Source organism: Carcharhinus amblyrhynchos, chromosome 8, assembly GCF_965287045.1.
Source record: "Carcharhinus amblyrhynchos chromosome 8, sCarAmb.v2.hapA, whole genome shotgun sequence".
NCBI classification, from domain to species: Eukaryota; Metazoa; Chordata; class Chondrichthyes; order Carcharhiniformes; family Carcharhinidae; genus Carcharhinus; species Carcharhinus amblyrhynchos.
The window spans coordinates 30421839-30437138 of record NC_137331.1 but is presented as its reverse complement, the minus strand read 5'-3'; the positions used below and the strand labels follow the sequence as shown (position 1 = coordinate 30437138).

The window sequence follows — 15300 nt, the reverse complement described above, 5'->3', positions numbered from 1 at the left end:
AATTAATGTGATTAACTTGCTTCATGATATTCTGTTTATATAAACAGTTATTTCAACACTGACATCAACTCCAAATGCTATATCATGAAGCAATTTACCAAATTTTGCCTTAGAATGACAGACAATATTTTGTGTGACTGATTGCTGTATGTAGCACTGTCTATGGAAACAGGAAGTATGTATTCTAACTTCTTGCTCGTTTTGAGTAAGGAAGGAACAAATGAGAGAAGATAACTACATTCAGTTTAGAACATGTCATAGGATTTTATGTTGCAATATAACATTGGAACATAAACAATTTTGCTTTTTAAAATATCTTCTCATAGCAATTTTTGTACATAATTAAAAAAACAGACTGCAAACACATGATATGGTAAGCCGTGGTCATATCGCACACCTTTACATCCAGTAGGTTGACTGTACCGCCTGATTTACTGAATACGTACTTTAAAGGAAGCCTAATCCAAGATAAAAGGCAAACAATATTGAAAGAATCAGAGGAAAGTGCTGAAGTCCACAATAATTGCTCATCATTCTGATTAGAAATTAACCATTTCGAATCACTTTAAATGAATTAAATTCATCTGAAATAACAGCATAAAATTGTAGCTTTAAGCACAATCAATTCAAATTTGGAAGTGGTTAACCAAATATTGATCTTCAGCTGTCCATGATTACATACATTGGTTTGTATAAGCAGCTCTGGCTAACCAAACTCAGTCAACTTGATGCAGTAACTATGGCAATTGCATGTAATGAATGCATCACAAAATCCGTAATTAATAACTTGTTCATGTCTGCATTTGGGAGGCAAATAAAACAAAATTAAACAATTGAAAATTTCAAATTGCTGGGGGAAAAGGTTTGGGACCCAGCCACGTTCTGCTGACCTCAACATTTGAGAGGACTGTATATAGGTGTACTGGCAACAGTTCAGCATTGTACAAGACACTGCAGCACCAGGCTAGAAGTCTATCTCATACTGGTAATACATGATACTCAATTTAATTTTTATTTATTTTCTTCTAAATTTACTTAAACAAATAGGTACCTTTATTAAGAATTAAATTACATCCTTATAAAGAATAATGTTATCAGTTGTCATTAGAGTTAAGCTTAACCCCACACTAACTGAATATTTTAATTGTATCAAGACCTACTTTTTTCTTGGAAAGGTATGAAATGTAAGCAGGCCTCCTTTCAGAATTATATTTTATTTTTGGTCCCTAAGATGAGTTGGAGTAACTGAATATCAGTAATGAATATGAAGCTGTATAGTCATTAAAGCCTTAAGCAACCTAAAGATCCACTGTCACTTTTGTTCCCCAAGCAGTTCAGGATTTGTGCAAATAATGCAATTTATTCTCTATGACACAGAGCACAAGTAACCAGTTTGAATTTGTAAGCATTTTGTTTAGAAATATGTAAAGCCTCTATTTCTCTCTCCCTCCAAAATGGCCAATTATCCACACAATGATTAAGTTAATACATTCAAAGACGATGTCTGTTTCATGTGAATGTATGCTATATCACAAACAGCAACTCTCAAAATCATATTTGCAATGAAACTCTGCACTTTATAGTGTCCAATGGTAATGTATTTTGAATAACAGAAGGAAGGAGGAGGATTAAGTATTTGACAGAGTTTAGAATGGTATCTTCAACTAAATTTCACATGCAATGATGTACTATTCCAAATGATGTAAACATATGCAATGCTATATATAATATATATTTAAAATTGAGAACTGTACACATTTTATGTGTGTACAGCTGCTCCTGCGCTGTGTATTATTTGAATAATCTGTGACTAAACATCAAATTTTGAGGGTCTCCACTCTCAGGTATTGTTACCACAGCGAGGAGGTAACAACATCATCCATATCTCTGGTGCAGGTGGCAGTGACATTCTGATTGTCACAGCTAAACTGGACTTGTGCTAATGTCCTGGAATACAATCAGCTATACCTAAAATCATATAGGTTATTTAGGGACTTCCAAATTGTTGTTACAAATTAAACTAGCACAATTGCATTGATGATTGAGATGGAATGTAACCTATTTATTTAAGCTAATAACATTTAAAAAGTGAATGGATGAGGAGGAAGTGGAAATTTTTCAGCTCTAACAACCCAACCCGGTGAATTTAAGCACTGCTCTAAAATCCTAACACCAGACTTGAAAAACTGCAAATGTATTTCTAATTTTAATTTATTCTCAATGGATCCTCTGGAAGGCTCTCTTGGAATAACTTAGCCTATTAAACCATTTATCTGTAACAGACAATAAATCCTTGTGCGGAATTCTGAACATCTGTCTCCTCAGAATGAGGTAAAAGAAACTTAAACAAGTTCCTCAATCATTCAGTCTCAAGTAACTTTGTCTGATCACTTACAATTAAAACCACATATAATCCCATGAGTACATTAAGAACAGTATGCACAGCATCCATGTTAAAAGCAGAAGGACAAAGAGGATCAGTGCAAACTGAAACCTGAACCTATCCCCAGCAAAACCACTAATTTTACTTTATTCAAAATACTGAGATGATGTCAAGAACAAAAGTCAAGCTTATATAGTTAAATTACTAAATGAGACTGCCTATAATTTGACAAGCAGGCAGATGTATCCCATCAACAGCATAGGTAAGATTAGTAAGTGCTAGGTGCCATGGATGGCTGCAGAACACCAAATAAGGCGTGTCTGGTTCCAAGGCTATCATAATACTGGCAAAGGCAAGTAACACAGTATTTACAATAGTCACCTCGTGAGGTGGATCTTAAATGATTTTCTTGATTATCTATGTACAAAATATGCACATGAATAAGGAAGTTGCAGCCGCTTTACATCAAATGGAATCATCCACAGCTGTGAAGGTGTGACGCTGGAGTTCATAGGCTGTTAATCAGATAAAATGTGCACAAATGACACTGGAAAAACACCACTTCTGTCAGGATGTCCCTCAACGTAGCCAATCTGTCAAAATTAAGAGAAACATAAAGTTTTAATATCTCAAGAACCAGATATTTGCCCTTCCACTTGAGATGCAAACAAAAAATACATTTTTTTTAAATTTTGATGTGTTGGCGCCATGAGGGTGGAACATTAAGGTACTCCAGTCAGCTAATTGTAGCTGGTACATAAACGCGTTGACAATTATTCCCCCATTCTGTATCATGCATCTTTGCTCCAATCCATTACGTGGACAACGTTAAGGCTTGCCATCTGACTGAAACTAGCTTCTTATGCCTTTTTTCATTAATCCAAGAACCAGAAAGAAACTAGTCAGTCAGTCTTCAGACTACCAGCTGCAAGACATGAGAAGGAGAAAAGGCAGGCCACTCCTATTTAAACCTGGGGATTGTTACATCTAATAGATCTCCCAGCCCAATTCTTACTCCAAGCTCACTCATAAAGAAGCTAGATATCCTGGTAAGAAGAAACTACAAATCTACTGACTGCAAATCTATTTTTTTGAGGGAGAAATACAATAATCCCTGCTATCGACCTAAACTACTCTCTCAAAGTGAAACCGCCACCTTCATCAGGCCCATGACAAGGCAACACGGCACAGCAGTTAGCACTGTTCCCTCACAGCTCCTGGAACTCAGGTTCAATTCTGGCCTTGGCTCACTGCCTGTGTGGAGTTTGTATATTCTCCCCGTGTCTGTGTGGGTGTCCTCCCACACTCCAAAGATTGTGGAGGTGAGGTTGATTGGCCATGTTGAATTGCCCCTTATTGTCAGGAGGATTAGTAACATATATTCATGGGGATAGTGCTTGAGTGGAATTGTTGTAGGTGCAGGCTTGATAGACTGAATGGCTTCCTTCTGCACTGTAAGGATTTTAACTGCTTTTGCTATCAGCCAAACATGGGTAACAGGATTCCCCAGCTGCGCTCACCTCAAAATCAAAGAATCCCACCTAAAATCAATGGATCTTTGCATGCCCCTCCCTTACAATTCCCATGGCAGATAGGACAGGAGAATTCTGGCTGTGAACTATAAACCATTCTTTTGTTTACAACTTGCAAAAGAGCAATAACTGTCTGTGAGCAAGTGACATAGCGTTTAGATTATTGGAGTGGATGTGTGAATAAATAATCCTTTTTATTTAAACCCACAAAAGCTAGCTATTGTTATTTACATTGGATGCATATGCTTCAGAGGCTAAGAAACACACACATCTTTCTTTTCAAAACTATACAGTAAGAAAGTAAAGGAAGAGTGCAGGAGTTTCGATGCTCTCCTAACCCTTTCTTAACACATGCAATGTTAAGTTTTCACCAATAGAATACACTTTCAATAGGCGATAGCTATTAGTAATTCTAAATCTGAGCACAGCAAACAAATTAATAAAACTAATTCAAATATAAATGGTTATTTTGTATAATTTTTAAATTAACTTCTGCACTTTTAAAAAAAATGTTTCTTTCTTGTTCACATGCCAACTATCGTTGACCAACTCTCTTCCAGTCACCGATGGCTCCATGAGGTCAGACATTAAAAAGTGCACAATAGCAACTTTATTGTTTCATTTGTGACCTTGCGCTCTAATGTACCATATTTTGTTTCCTTTTTCCCCTCACTTGGTCTCGTACTACATATCCCTCAACTAAAAGCATTTGGGGATCTGCTACCAATACTTTCAACAACCTTTAGATGTGCATTTGCAGCCTGGGTTTATCAGCCAACTAGTTTTCATTTAATTTGAGTGCTGAGGGAATGATCTGCAAATTTGCAGGCAATAAATAATAAGGTGTATACAAGAGTTAGGACAATAGATGATGTTTGAAAACGAAACCAGATCTATAAGTGTTGAGTGATTGGGTTCATGATTGGCAAGTTACATTTAGCTTAGAAAAGTAGTGTCATAGATGTTTCAGGTCAAATGTTAAACATAATTAAAATAATAATAAAGACAAGAAAAAAGAAAAACAAACTTTGACATTGCAATATATTAACCTGAAAAAGCTCATGACTAACACCAGGAAGCTACAGTAAGTAGTAAGCAGCAAGTGTGTTAGTGGCCAAAGACAAAAAGGTCAATTTTTTTGTGACAAGGAAACATAATAGTTTTAACAGCCTGTAATGAAGTGCAAATACTTTTATGCCATTTCAAATGTGTGGAATTATTAGAGTTCAAGTGGGCAGAAACATTAGTTTTCCCTTTGTCAATGAATTTGTATAAAATCAGCAAAATGATTTCATCATTTCAGCTTTCAATGCAGTTCGTGCATGTAAAACAGGGGCTAAACTCATACAAACAACAGAACATGACCTTGCTGGATTATGTACAGGTAAAGCCAAGCAAAGGACTAAGTTTGCAAAGCACCATCAATTTTCTAACGCAACATGGTTTTAATTCACCAGCACCTGCTCAAGGACAATTAGGGATAGGCAACAAAGGCTGGCATTCCACCAATGCCCACATCCCATGAAAATATATACACATTACACAAAAAGTTAAACCTTGTAAGTATTTAAATATGAACTGAATCAATGCTGTACTTTTTGCCTCTCATTGGATTTGCGTGAGTCACTTTAAAACCCACTGCTTTGTCCTGGGTGGTGTCAAGCTTCTGGGTAACTGGGAGTATTCCATCACACTCCGGACTTGTGCCTTGTAGATGGTGGATAGGCTTTGAGGAGTCAAGAGGTGAGTTACTTGCCACAATACTCCTAGCCTCTGACCTGCTCTTGTAACCACCGTCTTTCAGTGGTGTGTCCAATTGAGCTTCTGGTCAATGGTAACCCCAAGGATGTTGACAACGGGGGATTCAGTGATGGGTAACATCATTGAATGTCAAGAAGCAGTTGTTAGAGTATCTCTTATCGGTGATGCTCATTAGCTGTTGATTAATGTTTTTTGTGAATAATTGGCTCTACTTTACAAATGGCTGTTGAGGTGATTCTAACAACCAAGCCTCTCCCTCACACCCACTGGGCCAAATACCTGCAACATCATACTGCTTCCCAATATTAGCGGGAACGTTACTCACAGAGCATGAGGCTCAAAATTAAGACTGAAGATGGCCTAGGTTATGCTATTTTGAAATATCAATAGATACAAAAACCCTGCACAACTGCAGAAACAGGAAATGGTTTAAAAGAAAAATGGATTGGGTACCATCATCATTTTATTATTGATTTGATTTATTATTGTCACATGTATTAACACATATTGAAAAGTATTGTTTCTTGCACCCTTTCCAGACAAACCATACCGTTCATAGAGAAGGAAATGAGAGTGTGCAGAATGTAGTGTTACAGTTATAACTAGGGTGTAGAGAAAGATCAACTTAATGCAAGGTAAGTCCATTCAAAAGTCTAACAGCAGCAGGGAAGAAGCTGTTCTTGAGTCAGTTGGTATGTGACCTCAGACTTTTGCATTTTTTTCCCAAAGGAAGAAGGTGGAAGAAAGAATGTGTGGAGTACATGGGGTTCTTAAATATGCTGGCTGCTTTGCTGAGGTAGCGGAAATTGTAGACAGAGTCAATGGATGGGAGGCTGATCTGCGTGATGGATTGGGCTACATTCACGACCTTTTGTAGTTCCTCACGGTCTTGGGCAGAGCATGTGCCATGCCAAATTGTGATACAACCAGAAAGAATGCTTTCTATGGTGCATCTGTAAAAGTTGGTGAGAGTTGTAGCTGACATGCCAAACTTCCTTAGTCTTTTGAGGAAGTAGAGGCGTTGGTGGGCTTTCTAAACTATAGTGTCTATCTATCTTCATGGGCCACAGACAGAGGCAGTTTGAACTGTTCTGGATATTTTTCAAATAGTCCACACTACGAACTGCTGTGTTAAACCCACCTCTGGCACGGTCACAGGCTGGAGGGGCGGTAAGTTTCCCCCATATCGTCAGCTTAGGTTCTAGCCACTTGGCAGCAGCTACAAAATAGTAAAGCATATCGTGGCTCCTGCTGAGAGGAGGAAGGCAGGAGGTGTTTGTACACAGGAGTGGGCCTGCGCTTGTTGATAACGATGTTGAATTAATGGAGAGGATAAAGGTCAGAAAAACATTTCGAAGGGTGGAATTCCATAAACAAAAGTTGGAAATTTCTCTGAAATAAAGCGTTTTGTCCTTGTGCAAGTCTCAGTTAGAATACATTGTTTAATGGGTGATATTGAAGTTTTAGAAATGGTTAAAGGGAGGGTCACAAGATTAACACCCAGTTTAAAGCATCAAATAGGCTCCTATCTTCATACTTTGGAGAAGTGCAGACTTTGGGAGTGATTTGAAACAGGTTTTAAGGGACTAGACTATATTTGTGTAAACTAATTGTTCCAATTGAATAGGTTAGGAATAACAGCAATAGGAGATGAATCTTTTCCCAGACACAGCTCACTAATGAAAGTTGATTCACTGAATTTCTTCAAGTGAGAGGAAGTCCTGTTGCTGCAGGGTGGACATTACCTTGTACAAGAGGTGGATGGGAATCTCAGAATAGATTCATAAGGAAAACAAAATTGAAAATGGAAGGCAGAAGATATGGAAAATGTTAGAAGTTAGTATTCAATATGTTATAGCAGGGCTTAAATGAGTAATTTTCCAGTTGGCAATGATGCAATGACTGGTGCGCCACAGAGATCAGTTATCGGGTCTCAACTTTTTACAATTTATATAAATGACTTGGATGCAAGGACCAAAGATATGGTTGCTAAATTTGCTGATGACACAAATATAAGTAGGAGAACAAGTTGTGAAGAGGAGATAAGGAAGCTACAAAAAGATATAGATAGATTAAATGAGTGGGCAATAGATCTGGCAAATGGAGTATAATGTGGGGAAATGTGAAATTGTCCATTTTGGCAGGAAGAATAAAAAAGCACACAATCTAAATGGTGAGACATTGCAGAACTCTGTGATGCAGAGGGACCTGGGTGTCCTTGTGCATGAATCACAAAAGATTCATGTGGAGTTACAGCATATAATTAGGAAAGCTAATAGAATGTTAATGCTTATTGAAAAGGGAATTAAATACAAAAGTAGGGAAGTTATGCTTCAATTTTTCAGGCCTTTGGTGAAACCACATCTGGACTGCTGTGTACAGTATTGGTCTTCTTATTAAAGAAGAATGTAAATTAATTGTAAGTAGTTCCGAGAAGGTTTACTAGACTAATACCCGAAATGGATGGGTTGTCTAATGAGGAAAGATTGAACAGGCTAGGTTTAAAGAACAAAGAACAACACAGCACAGGAAACAGGCCCTTTGGCCCAACGAGCCCGCGCCGCCATTTCAACATTTTCAGTCCCCGCTTTCACCCATGACCCTTGTCTGCGCTTATGGCACTCTACATTGGAAACCAGATTGAGGGGAGACTAATTTAGGGACAATTTGTTACACCAATCAGCCTAAGAGCACATCTTTGGGGTGTGGGAGGAAACCAGAGCACCTGGAGAAAACACACGCAAGCACGGGGAGAATGTGCAAACTCCCACAGACACTGGCCCAAATCCATGCATCTGCACAGCAAACAGTGATAGTCACTGAGCTGTCATGTTGCCCATTATCTGGTCCAGTTTAAGTGTACACTAACGACGTGAAGCACTAGGCTACTTTAGAAACATCCAAGAGCAGCGCTCACATGACCCACCGCGTGTATGCCCCTTGTTGGACAACAAGGCAGACCGAAGCATCTTTATATACCGCTACTCTTATAAGAGTAACAGACAACCTAATTGAAACATATAAAATCCCGAGGGTGAATATGAAAAGGATGCTTTCTCTTGTCGGATAATCCACAACCATGTGTCACTGTTTAAAATTAAGGAGTCATTCATTTAAGACAGAGGAGAATTTCTTTTTCTTTGAAGCTCGTAAGTCTTTGGAACCCTCTCAAAGAATACAGTGGTAGCAGAATGTGAATATTTTTAAAGCAGAAGTAGATAGATTCTTGATAAGCAAGAGGGTGAAAGATTATTGGGGGTAGGTGGGAATGTGGAGTTGAGGTTACAATCAGATCAACCATGATCTGATGAATTGGCTTGAGGGGCAGAGCAGGCTCCTCCCAATTTGTAGAACAACAATAAAGGGCAATCAAATGGATAGAAGTGCATTTTTAATCTTTTTTCATGGGATATAACCATCAGTGGTATGGCCAGCATCCCTAATTGCCTACAAGAAAGTGATGGTGAGTCACCTTGCAGCTCATATGGTATATGTAACTCTAGAGTGCTGGAAAGAAGTGCCAGGTTTTGTATCCAGCATTAGTGAAGGGATGGGGATAGGCTTCCAAGTCAGTCTGGTGCATGGGTGGAAGGGAACTTTCAGGTGGTGCGTCCTTACAGTCACACTATTTATATATTTGTTCCAATTTAGTTCCTGGTTAATGGTAAGCCCCAGGATGTTGATGGTGGGTGATCCAACAATGGAGATGCCATTGAAGACAAAGGAGGTTTGATAATATACTCTGGTTGGAAATGGTCTTTGCTTGCCACTTGTGTGGCATGAATGTTACTATAGACGCCCAAACAATCAGACAGAGATAGAAGAGCAAGTATGTGGGCCAAACTGTGAGTCACAAAAATATTGGAGCAGCAGAACTGGGGGCTTTTAATTACCCCAATATTAATTGGGATTGGATTAGTGTGAAAGGTAAAAAAGCAGAATTCATAAAATGCACACAGAAGAACATTTTATGGGGTTGCACATTCTCCCTGTGTCTGCGTGAGTTTCCTCCAGGTACTCTGGTTTCCTCCCACAGTCCAAAAGGCGGGCTGATTAGATGTATTGGCCACGCTAAGTTCTCGCTCTGTGTACCTGAACAGGTGTCGTTGGAGTGTGGTGACTAGAGGATTTTCACAGTAACTTCATTGTAGTATTAATGTAAGCCTATTTGTGACTAATAAATACACTTTACCTGGTATGTAGTAAGCCCAACAACGCAGGGGATCATTCTAGATTAGCTTGAAGGAATTAAACTGGGCACGTGGAAACGGGTCATCAGTGAAGAGCACTGATTATAAAGTGATTATAAAGCAGTTAGATTTAGGACAATCATGTAAAAGTACAAAGATAGATCAAGAATAAAAGTTCTCAATTGGGGAAAAGCTAAATTTTACTAAGCCGATTTGTGATTTAGCTAAATGGATTGGAAACAGGTACTTGAAGTAAATCAGTGGGAGACAATCAATGAACAGATGGTGAGCGTTCAGAGCAAGAATGTTCCTTTAAAGGAAAAAAGGTGGGACTAATAAATTTAGAGCCTCTGGATGTCAAGTGCTTAAATTGGATTGTAAAGAACCAAAGGAAAGATTACAACAGATACTAATGGCTCAATACCGCACAAAATGTAGAAATGTTTAAGAAGTATAGAGGCAAAATTAAAAAGGAAATTAGAAAAGCAAAGAAAGAACATTAAAAAGTATGGGCAAATAAAATCAAGAAAATCGCAAAGATTTTAAAATTAAATAAATAAAGAATAAGGGAATAACTAAAGAAAGAGTGGCGTTTAGAAGGAAGGAGCAGAGAAAATAGGTAATGTTCTTAATAAGTACTTTGCATCTTGGTTCAGGCAACAGCAGGTGGTTACAAACATTGCAATCGGGCAGGAGTAGAGTGAAATAGACATAGACATAGTCAAGAATGTAAGTATTTGAAGGTTTAAAGTGAATAAGTAAATTTCCAGGTCCAGATGAAATGTATCTTAGATTGTTAAGGCAAGCAAGGGAAGAAATCACAAAAGCTCTAGTCATTTTTCAATCTTCTTTTGCTACAGGCGTGCTGCCAGGGGGTGAAGGGCAGCTCCTGTTGGTTAAAATAGCAAAAGGGATAATCCGAGTAATTACAGGCCAGTCATCAAACTTGAGTGATAGGAAATTATTGGAAAAATATTCTTCGGGAGAGAATGACCTTTATGTCCTTGCAAATTGTATTTCTAGGACTGTGGATAGGGGCATTAAGCTTAAGGGGAAAGAGAAGGGGCATCAGGTAAAGGGAGATTTAGAAGTCTAAAGAGAAAGGCTGAAGCAACAGAGCAATGTTGTGTAGCAATTTCAGTAAAGACAAGCATAGTGAGACAGGGTCAGAGAGGTATCAAATTAACAAATCAGGTTCATGCAAAGAGTAATAGGTGAAATTAAAGGTCTTCCATCAGAATGCATGAAACACTCACAGTGTAGATGAGCTAGTGGAACAAATGGATATAAATTACAGTGACACAGTTTCAAAGTAACAAAGGCTGAGAAATAAATATTTCAAGGTACACAACATTTCAAGAAGTCAAGAAGAATGGAAATGGGTGAGGTGTAGTCCTAGTTGTAAAGATGACAAGAATAGCAGTAGAAAGGATTTTGACTCAGAAGATCAGGAAGTAGAATCTGTATAGGTAGAGATTAGGAATAACGGGGTCAGAAACTGCAGGCGCGTATAGTTTATAGGCCAGGACCAGTAATCATACTGTTAGACAGAATAGCCTGCTCCTATTTCTAGTTGAGGGTTAACAATGTCTTGTACAAAAGAGGAGAAAGTAGGGATGTTTATATGCTGCCAGACCTTATATTGAAAGGCCTTCTTAACTTTATCTTTAAGACCGTTCTTAAGACCCACCTCTGATTAAGCCTTTGGTAATCCCTTGCATTTTCTCCTTTGGCTTTATGACATTTTAAAATCTGACTATGCTTTGTGAAGTCCCATGGGACATTATTCTACATTAAAGTCATTATGAATCTTAGGTCGTTGAGTTAGACAAGTTTTGCAGATAGAGATCATGGCATTGTGGTAATGACACTGGCCTGATAATCCACAGGTCGAGGCTATCGGTCTGGGGACATGAATTCAAATCCTACTTGATGGGAATTTAAATTCAATCGATCAGTAAAATAAAAATCTGGAGTTGAAAGTCTCAGTAATAGTGCCATAAAAGTATTATTGATTGTCATAAAAACCTATCAGATTCATTAATGTCCTTTAGAAAAGAAAACCTGCCATCCTTACCAGGTCTGGCTACAGGTTACTCAGGATCCACAGCAATGTGGTTAACTCTCAACTACCTCAAATCCTAGCAAGCCATAGTTGTACCAAACCAAAGAACTAGCACCGTGGGTGTAGATGCACCAAACAGTTCTTAAAGTGACAACTGTTGGTAATGCCAGCAAAATTTAAAAGCAAGTAATATTCTAGTGTCCATTTCAATGACAACCCAAATACTAGTGGATAATATTAAGAAAACTTCTAAGATTGCCTTTAAGAATCTCATTTTAATTACATAAAATGTCGATGAAAAATTCCAACGTTTAACATTCTAGAAACTATTGCACTTAAGACACTTACCCACCACTCCTGGTCCTCTTCACCTGTCACAACAATCACCTCTCCCTCAATAAAGGTAAGTTCATCATCATTGTCCGCTTGGCAATCATATATGGTTTTTACTCGGCGTATTTTGTTCTTTGCCTTTGAAGAGAAGCTTTGTTTATTAAGACTCGATACAAAGAACACATATCTGTCAAGTCAGCAACTGAGTATCATTTTAAGCACAGAAACAGAAAATTTATGGCACATGGCAATGTAAATATTAAAAAGGTTTTGAAGATTTTGCAGTATCATTTATAATATTATAAATTGCACAACCTTTTATTTGAAATGCTATAAACATTAACTTCCTAGTTTTATGACTTCCGTGTTGAATATAAAATTAATATAACTAAATAGTGTAACTTGTGTTGGTAAACAGGTATGTCAATATAAATTTAATGATCAATAAAATGTTAAAAATGACTTTTTATTTAGACATATAAGAAATAAATAATTCATTTTTAGGAATATTGCAGTTACAAGCATGAAATCCTGTTTGCTAAATGTAATTTAAATTAAGCCAATCTAGTTAGTTTTATTCATTAGTTTTGTGGAAGAGTCTCTAGGATGGCAAAAAAGGGGGAACGAGGGCAGTAATCCTTTGCTTTGTAAATGTTCTCTGAAAGTACTGGGAGTTTGAATAGTGCAGCAATGATCCTAATGCACTGCTAAAACTGTAGTAAATTTGAAATTTAATGGAAGCAGCTGGTCTGCTACTCCGTTCAACAGAGCTTTAAACAGCTGAACAGTACTCTCAATGCTGTTTTTTTGAATTGAAAGCTGCCTGCAGGGAGGGCACTGTGTGATTTCCACCTCGTGATTATTTGGAGACCTATCCAAATTACTGACATCAAAAATTGCCATTGTAATAATTATTTGGAAGTCTACCGGTGCTGAATACATTGGAAGACTGTGTCATTTGATTACCCCTAAGTATTGCTTTGACATAAATTCTTCCCTCTTCCCAAACAAGAGCTTTTGAATAATCCCATATCATCTGAAATCATGGAATAATTTCATGGAATCAGGCATTCCCAGATCTGGGTTTAGTGACAATGAAAATTAAAATTAGGAGTCAAAAAATCTTGAAAATTTTCAGTATTTTGGCCTAAAGCATCAGAAACATCCTGGGAATTTAATATTGACATACCAAGGTTTGTACAATAGCAATTACTTTTCTTCAGCGTAGTGCCGTATTTCCTGCACTGAGTTCTACCAGTAATTAAAAATGATTAGTTTTAGGTGACCAAATAATTCAATTTTGTTCAATTAGACTTCTAGATTTTTAAAACTGACTGGGAGATTATTTTTGATGACGTCAATATATTTCTAATATCTATGTGTTATCAGGTGATAGTTATGTTAGTCGAAAAGATCAAATTGTTTTATTTTAAAGGGTTTTATTCTTCCGAGGTTCTGTCTGTTGCACCATAAAACTCAGTGCATGACAGAATCTCGACCATGAGATTTGACACTCCCATCCCTACCTCTAAACCCACCAGAGAATGTGTAAAATTCAGGCCTAGGTGTTTTCAAACCAGAAACTACAATAACTAACAGATGTCTTCCAATGCAGCATCTTTCTGTTCTTGTATTGTATCAGAGGTACACAAGTACAGGCATGCTTAACACAGCGTACAAACACACCTCAATTGCTGTTTTACATCCTGCTTCAGCAGATAGAATTGGCATATTCTCTTAAAGTGATATCACAACACTGACTAATCCTATCATATATTTGCATTCCACACCTCTAGCATTCCTATGGTTATAACTGAAAATGTAAACATACAAAAATCAGCGCCTGTCATCTAACTAGATTCAAATATAACTTTGTGAGCACTTTTGGCACACAGCATCACTTCCAAAAGAATACTTAACATTGACTTCTCTTATCTGTGATCTGGATGCTGGCCTGTTTTCGGCAGTAAGAAGGTTCACAATACCAGATTAAAGTCCAACAGGTTTATTTGGTAGCAAACTGTTTTCGACACTGCATGCTTTAGTCCCTCTTAAAAGCTGGCAAAGTATTAGGTTAAAATCTTGTCCGGTGTGTTAGTTGCCTGTAAACTGGTGTATAGTTCATGTGAATTTCAAGGAAACCTTAATAATTGAACTGGACATAGAAAACATACATGTCCATTTCAAAGTCACAAGTTACTGGGTAGGAAGAGGGAAGCAATTAAGCAATTCACATTTCATGAATTAGGTATAGCTTTTATTAATCAGCGTTTCACAAACATTTTTCCTTTGCTTGCCATACAATGTGATGAGCATGCAGATTTCAGTCTACCGCTTTGTTAGATATAATTCTGCAAAACTCTACAAAAGAATTCTTTTGGTAATGGAAATGGCATGGTAAGGAATACTTCTTTAAAGTCGAGACTAAAGAAATGAGACAAAAGAATGTGCTAAATGTGACCTGTAAACATTTGATGTTTGAAATGCATACTGATTTTCTAATCTCAATTAACCCAAAAATAAACTTGCATTTGGCTTCCCCAGTAATTCAGCAAGTTTATTTAATGAGCTGCAGAAATATGCAGACTAGGAAGTACACAAGACCAAGCTCCAGTCAATGCCAAGATAGTTAACTTTAGCTAGAGCAACAGGAGCATTCCTTAAATGAACCTCAGCATCTTTGGCTAGGAGCTGAACATTATTTAGCATTCTGCATGAAGTGTTCGTGTGTGGTGGTCAGGCCTGGCATCTGTAGTTGAACAGCCTACCAATACTTGCTGTTAGTGTCCACAAGATGAAGAACAATCACTTGGATGAGGTATAAGCTGTACCCCAGCAGAGTCAGTATTTTCAGGAGCAGAGGTGAGGAGAGAAAATGAAGAGGGAATAGCTATCATATTGTGCCCTAATTAGCAATGAAAATGTTCTTAACAAAATGTAGGCAACTTTGCTGCAGGTTTTCAAAATAGTTGCTTTTATGTGTTCTGTCATTTGAACACCAAAGATTTTTATCAGCCCATAGGAGTCTCAATACTG

At 37.6% G+C, this 15300-nt stretch overlaps 1 protein-coding gene across 2 annotated transcripts in view; it reads right to left on the bottom strand.

The window, feature by feature from the left end:
• Window positions 1-239: 239 nt before the first annotated feature.
• The window catches only part of LOC145346497 (arf-GAP with SH3 domain, ANK repeat and PH domain-containing protein 1-like), a 320720-nt gene continuing 305659 nt past the window's right edge, over window positions 240-15300 (bottom strand). For both annotated transcript variants that reach the window (XM_080193831.1, XM_080193832.1), the window contains 2 exons: window positions 12280-12402; window positions 240-2976 (listed from right to left, as the gene is read on the bottom strand). In XM_080193831.1, the coding sequence (XP_080049957.1) occupies window positions 2902-2976; window positions 12280-12402 (198 nt within the window). In that variant the 3' untranslated portion in view covers window positions 240-2901. The remainder of the gene's footprint in view (window positions 2977-12279; window positions 12403-15300) is intronic.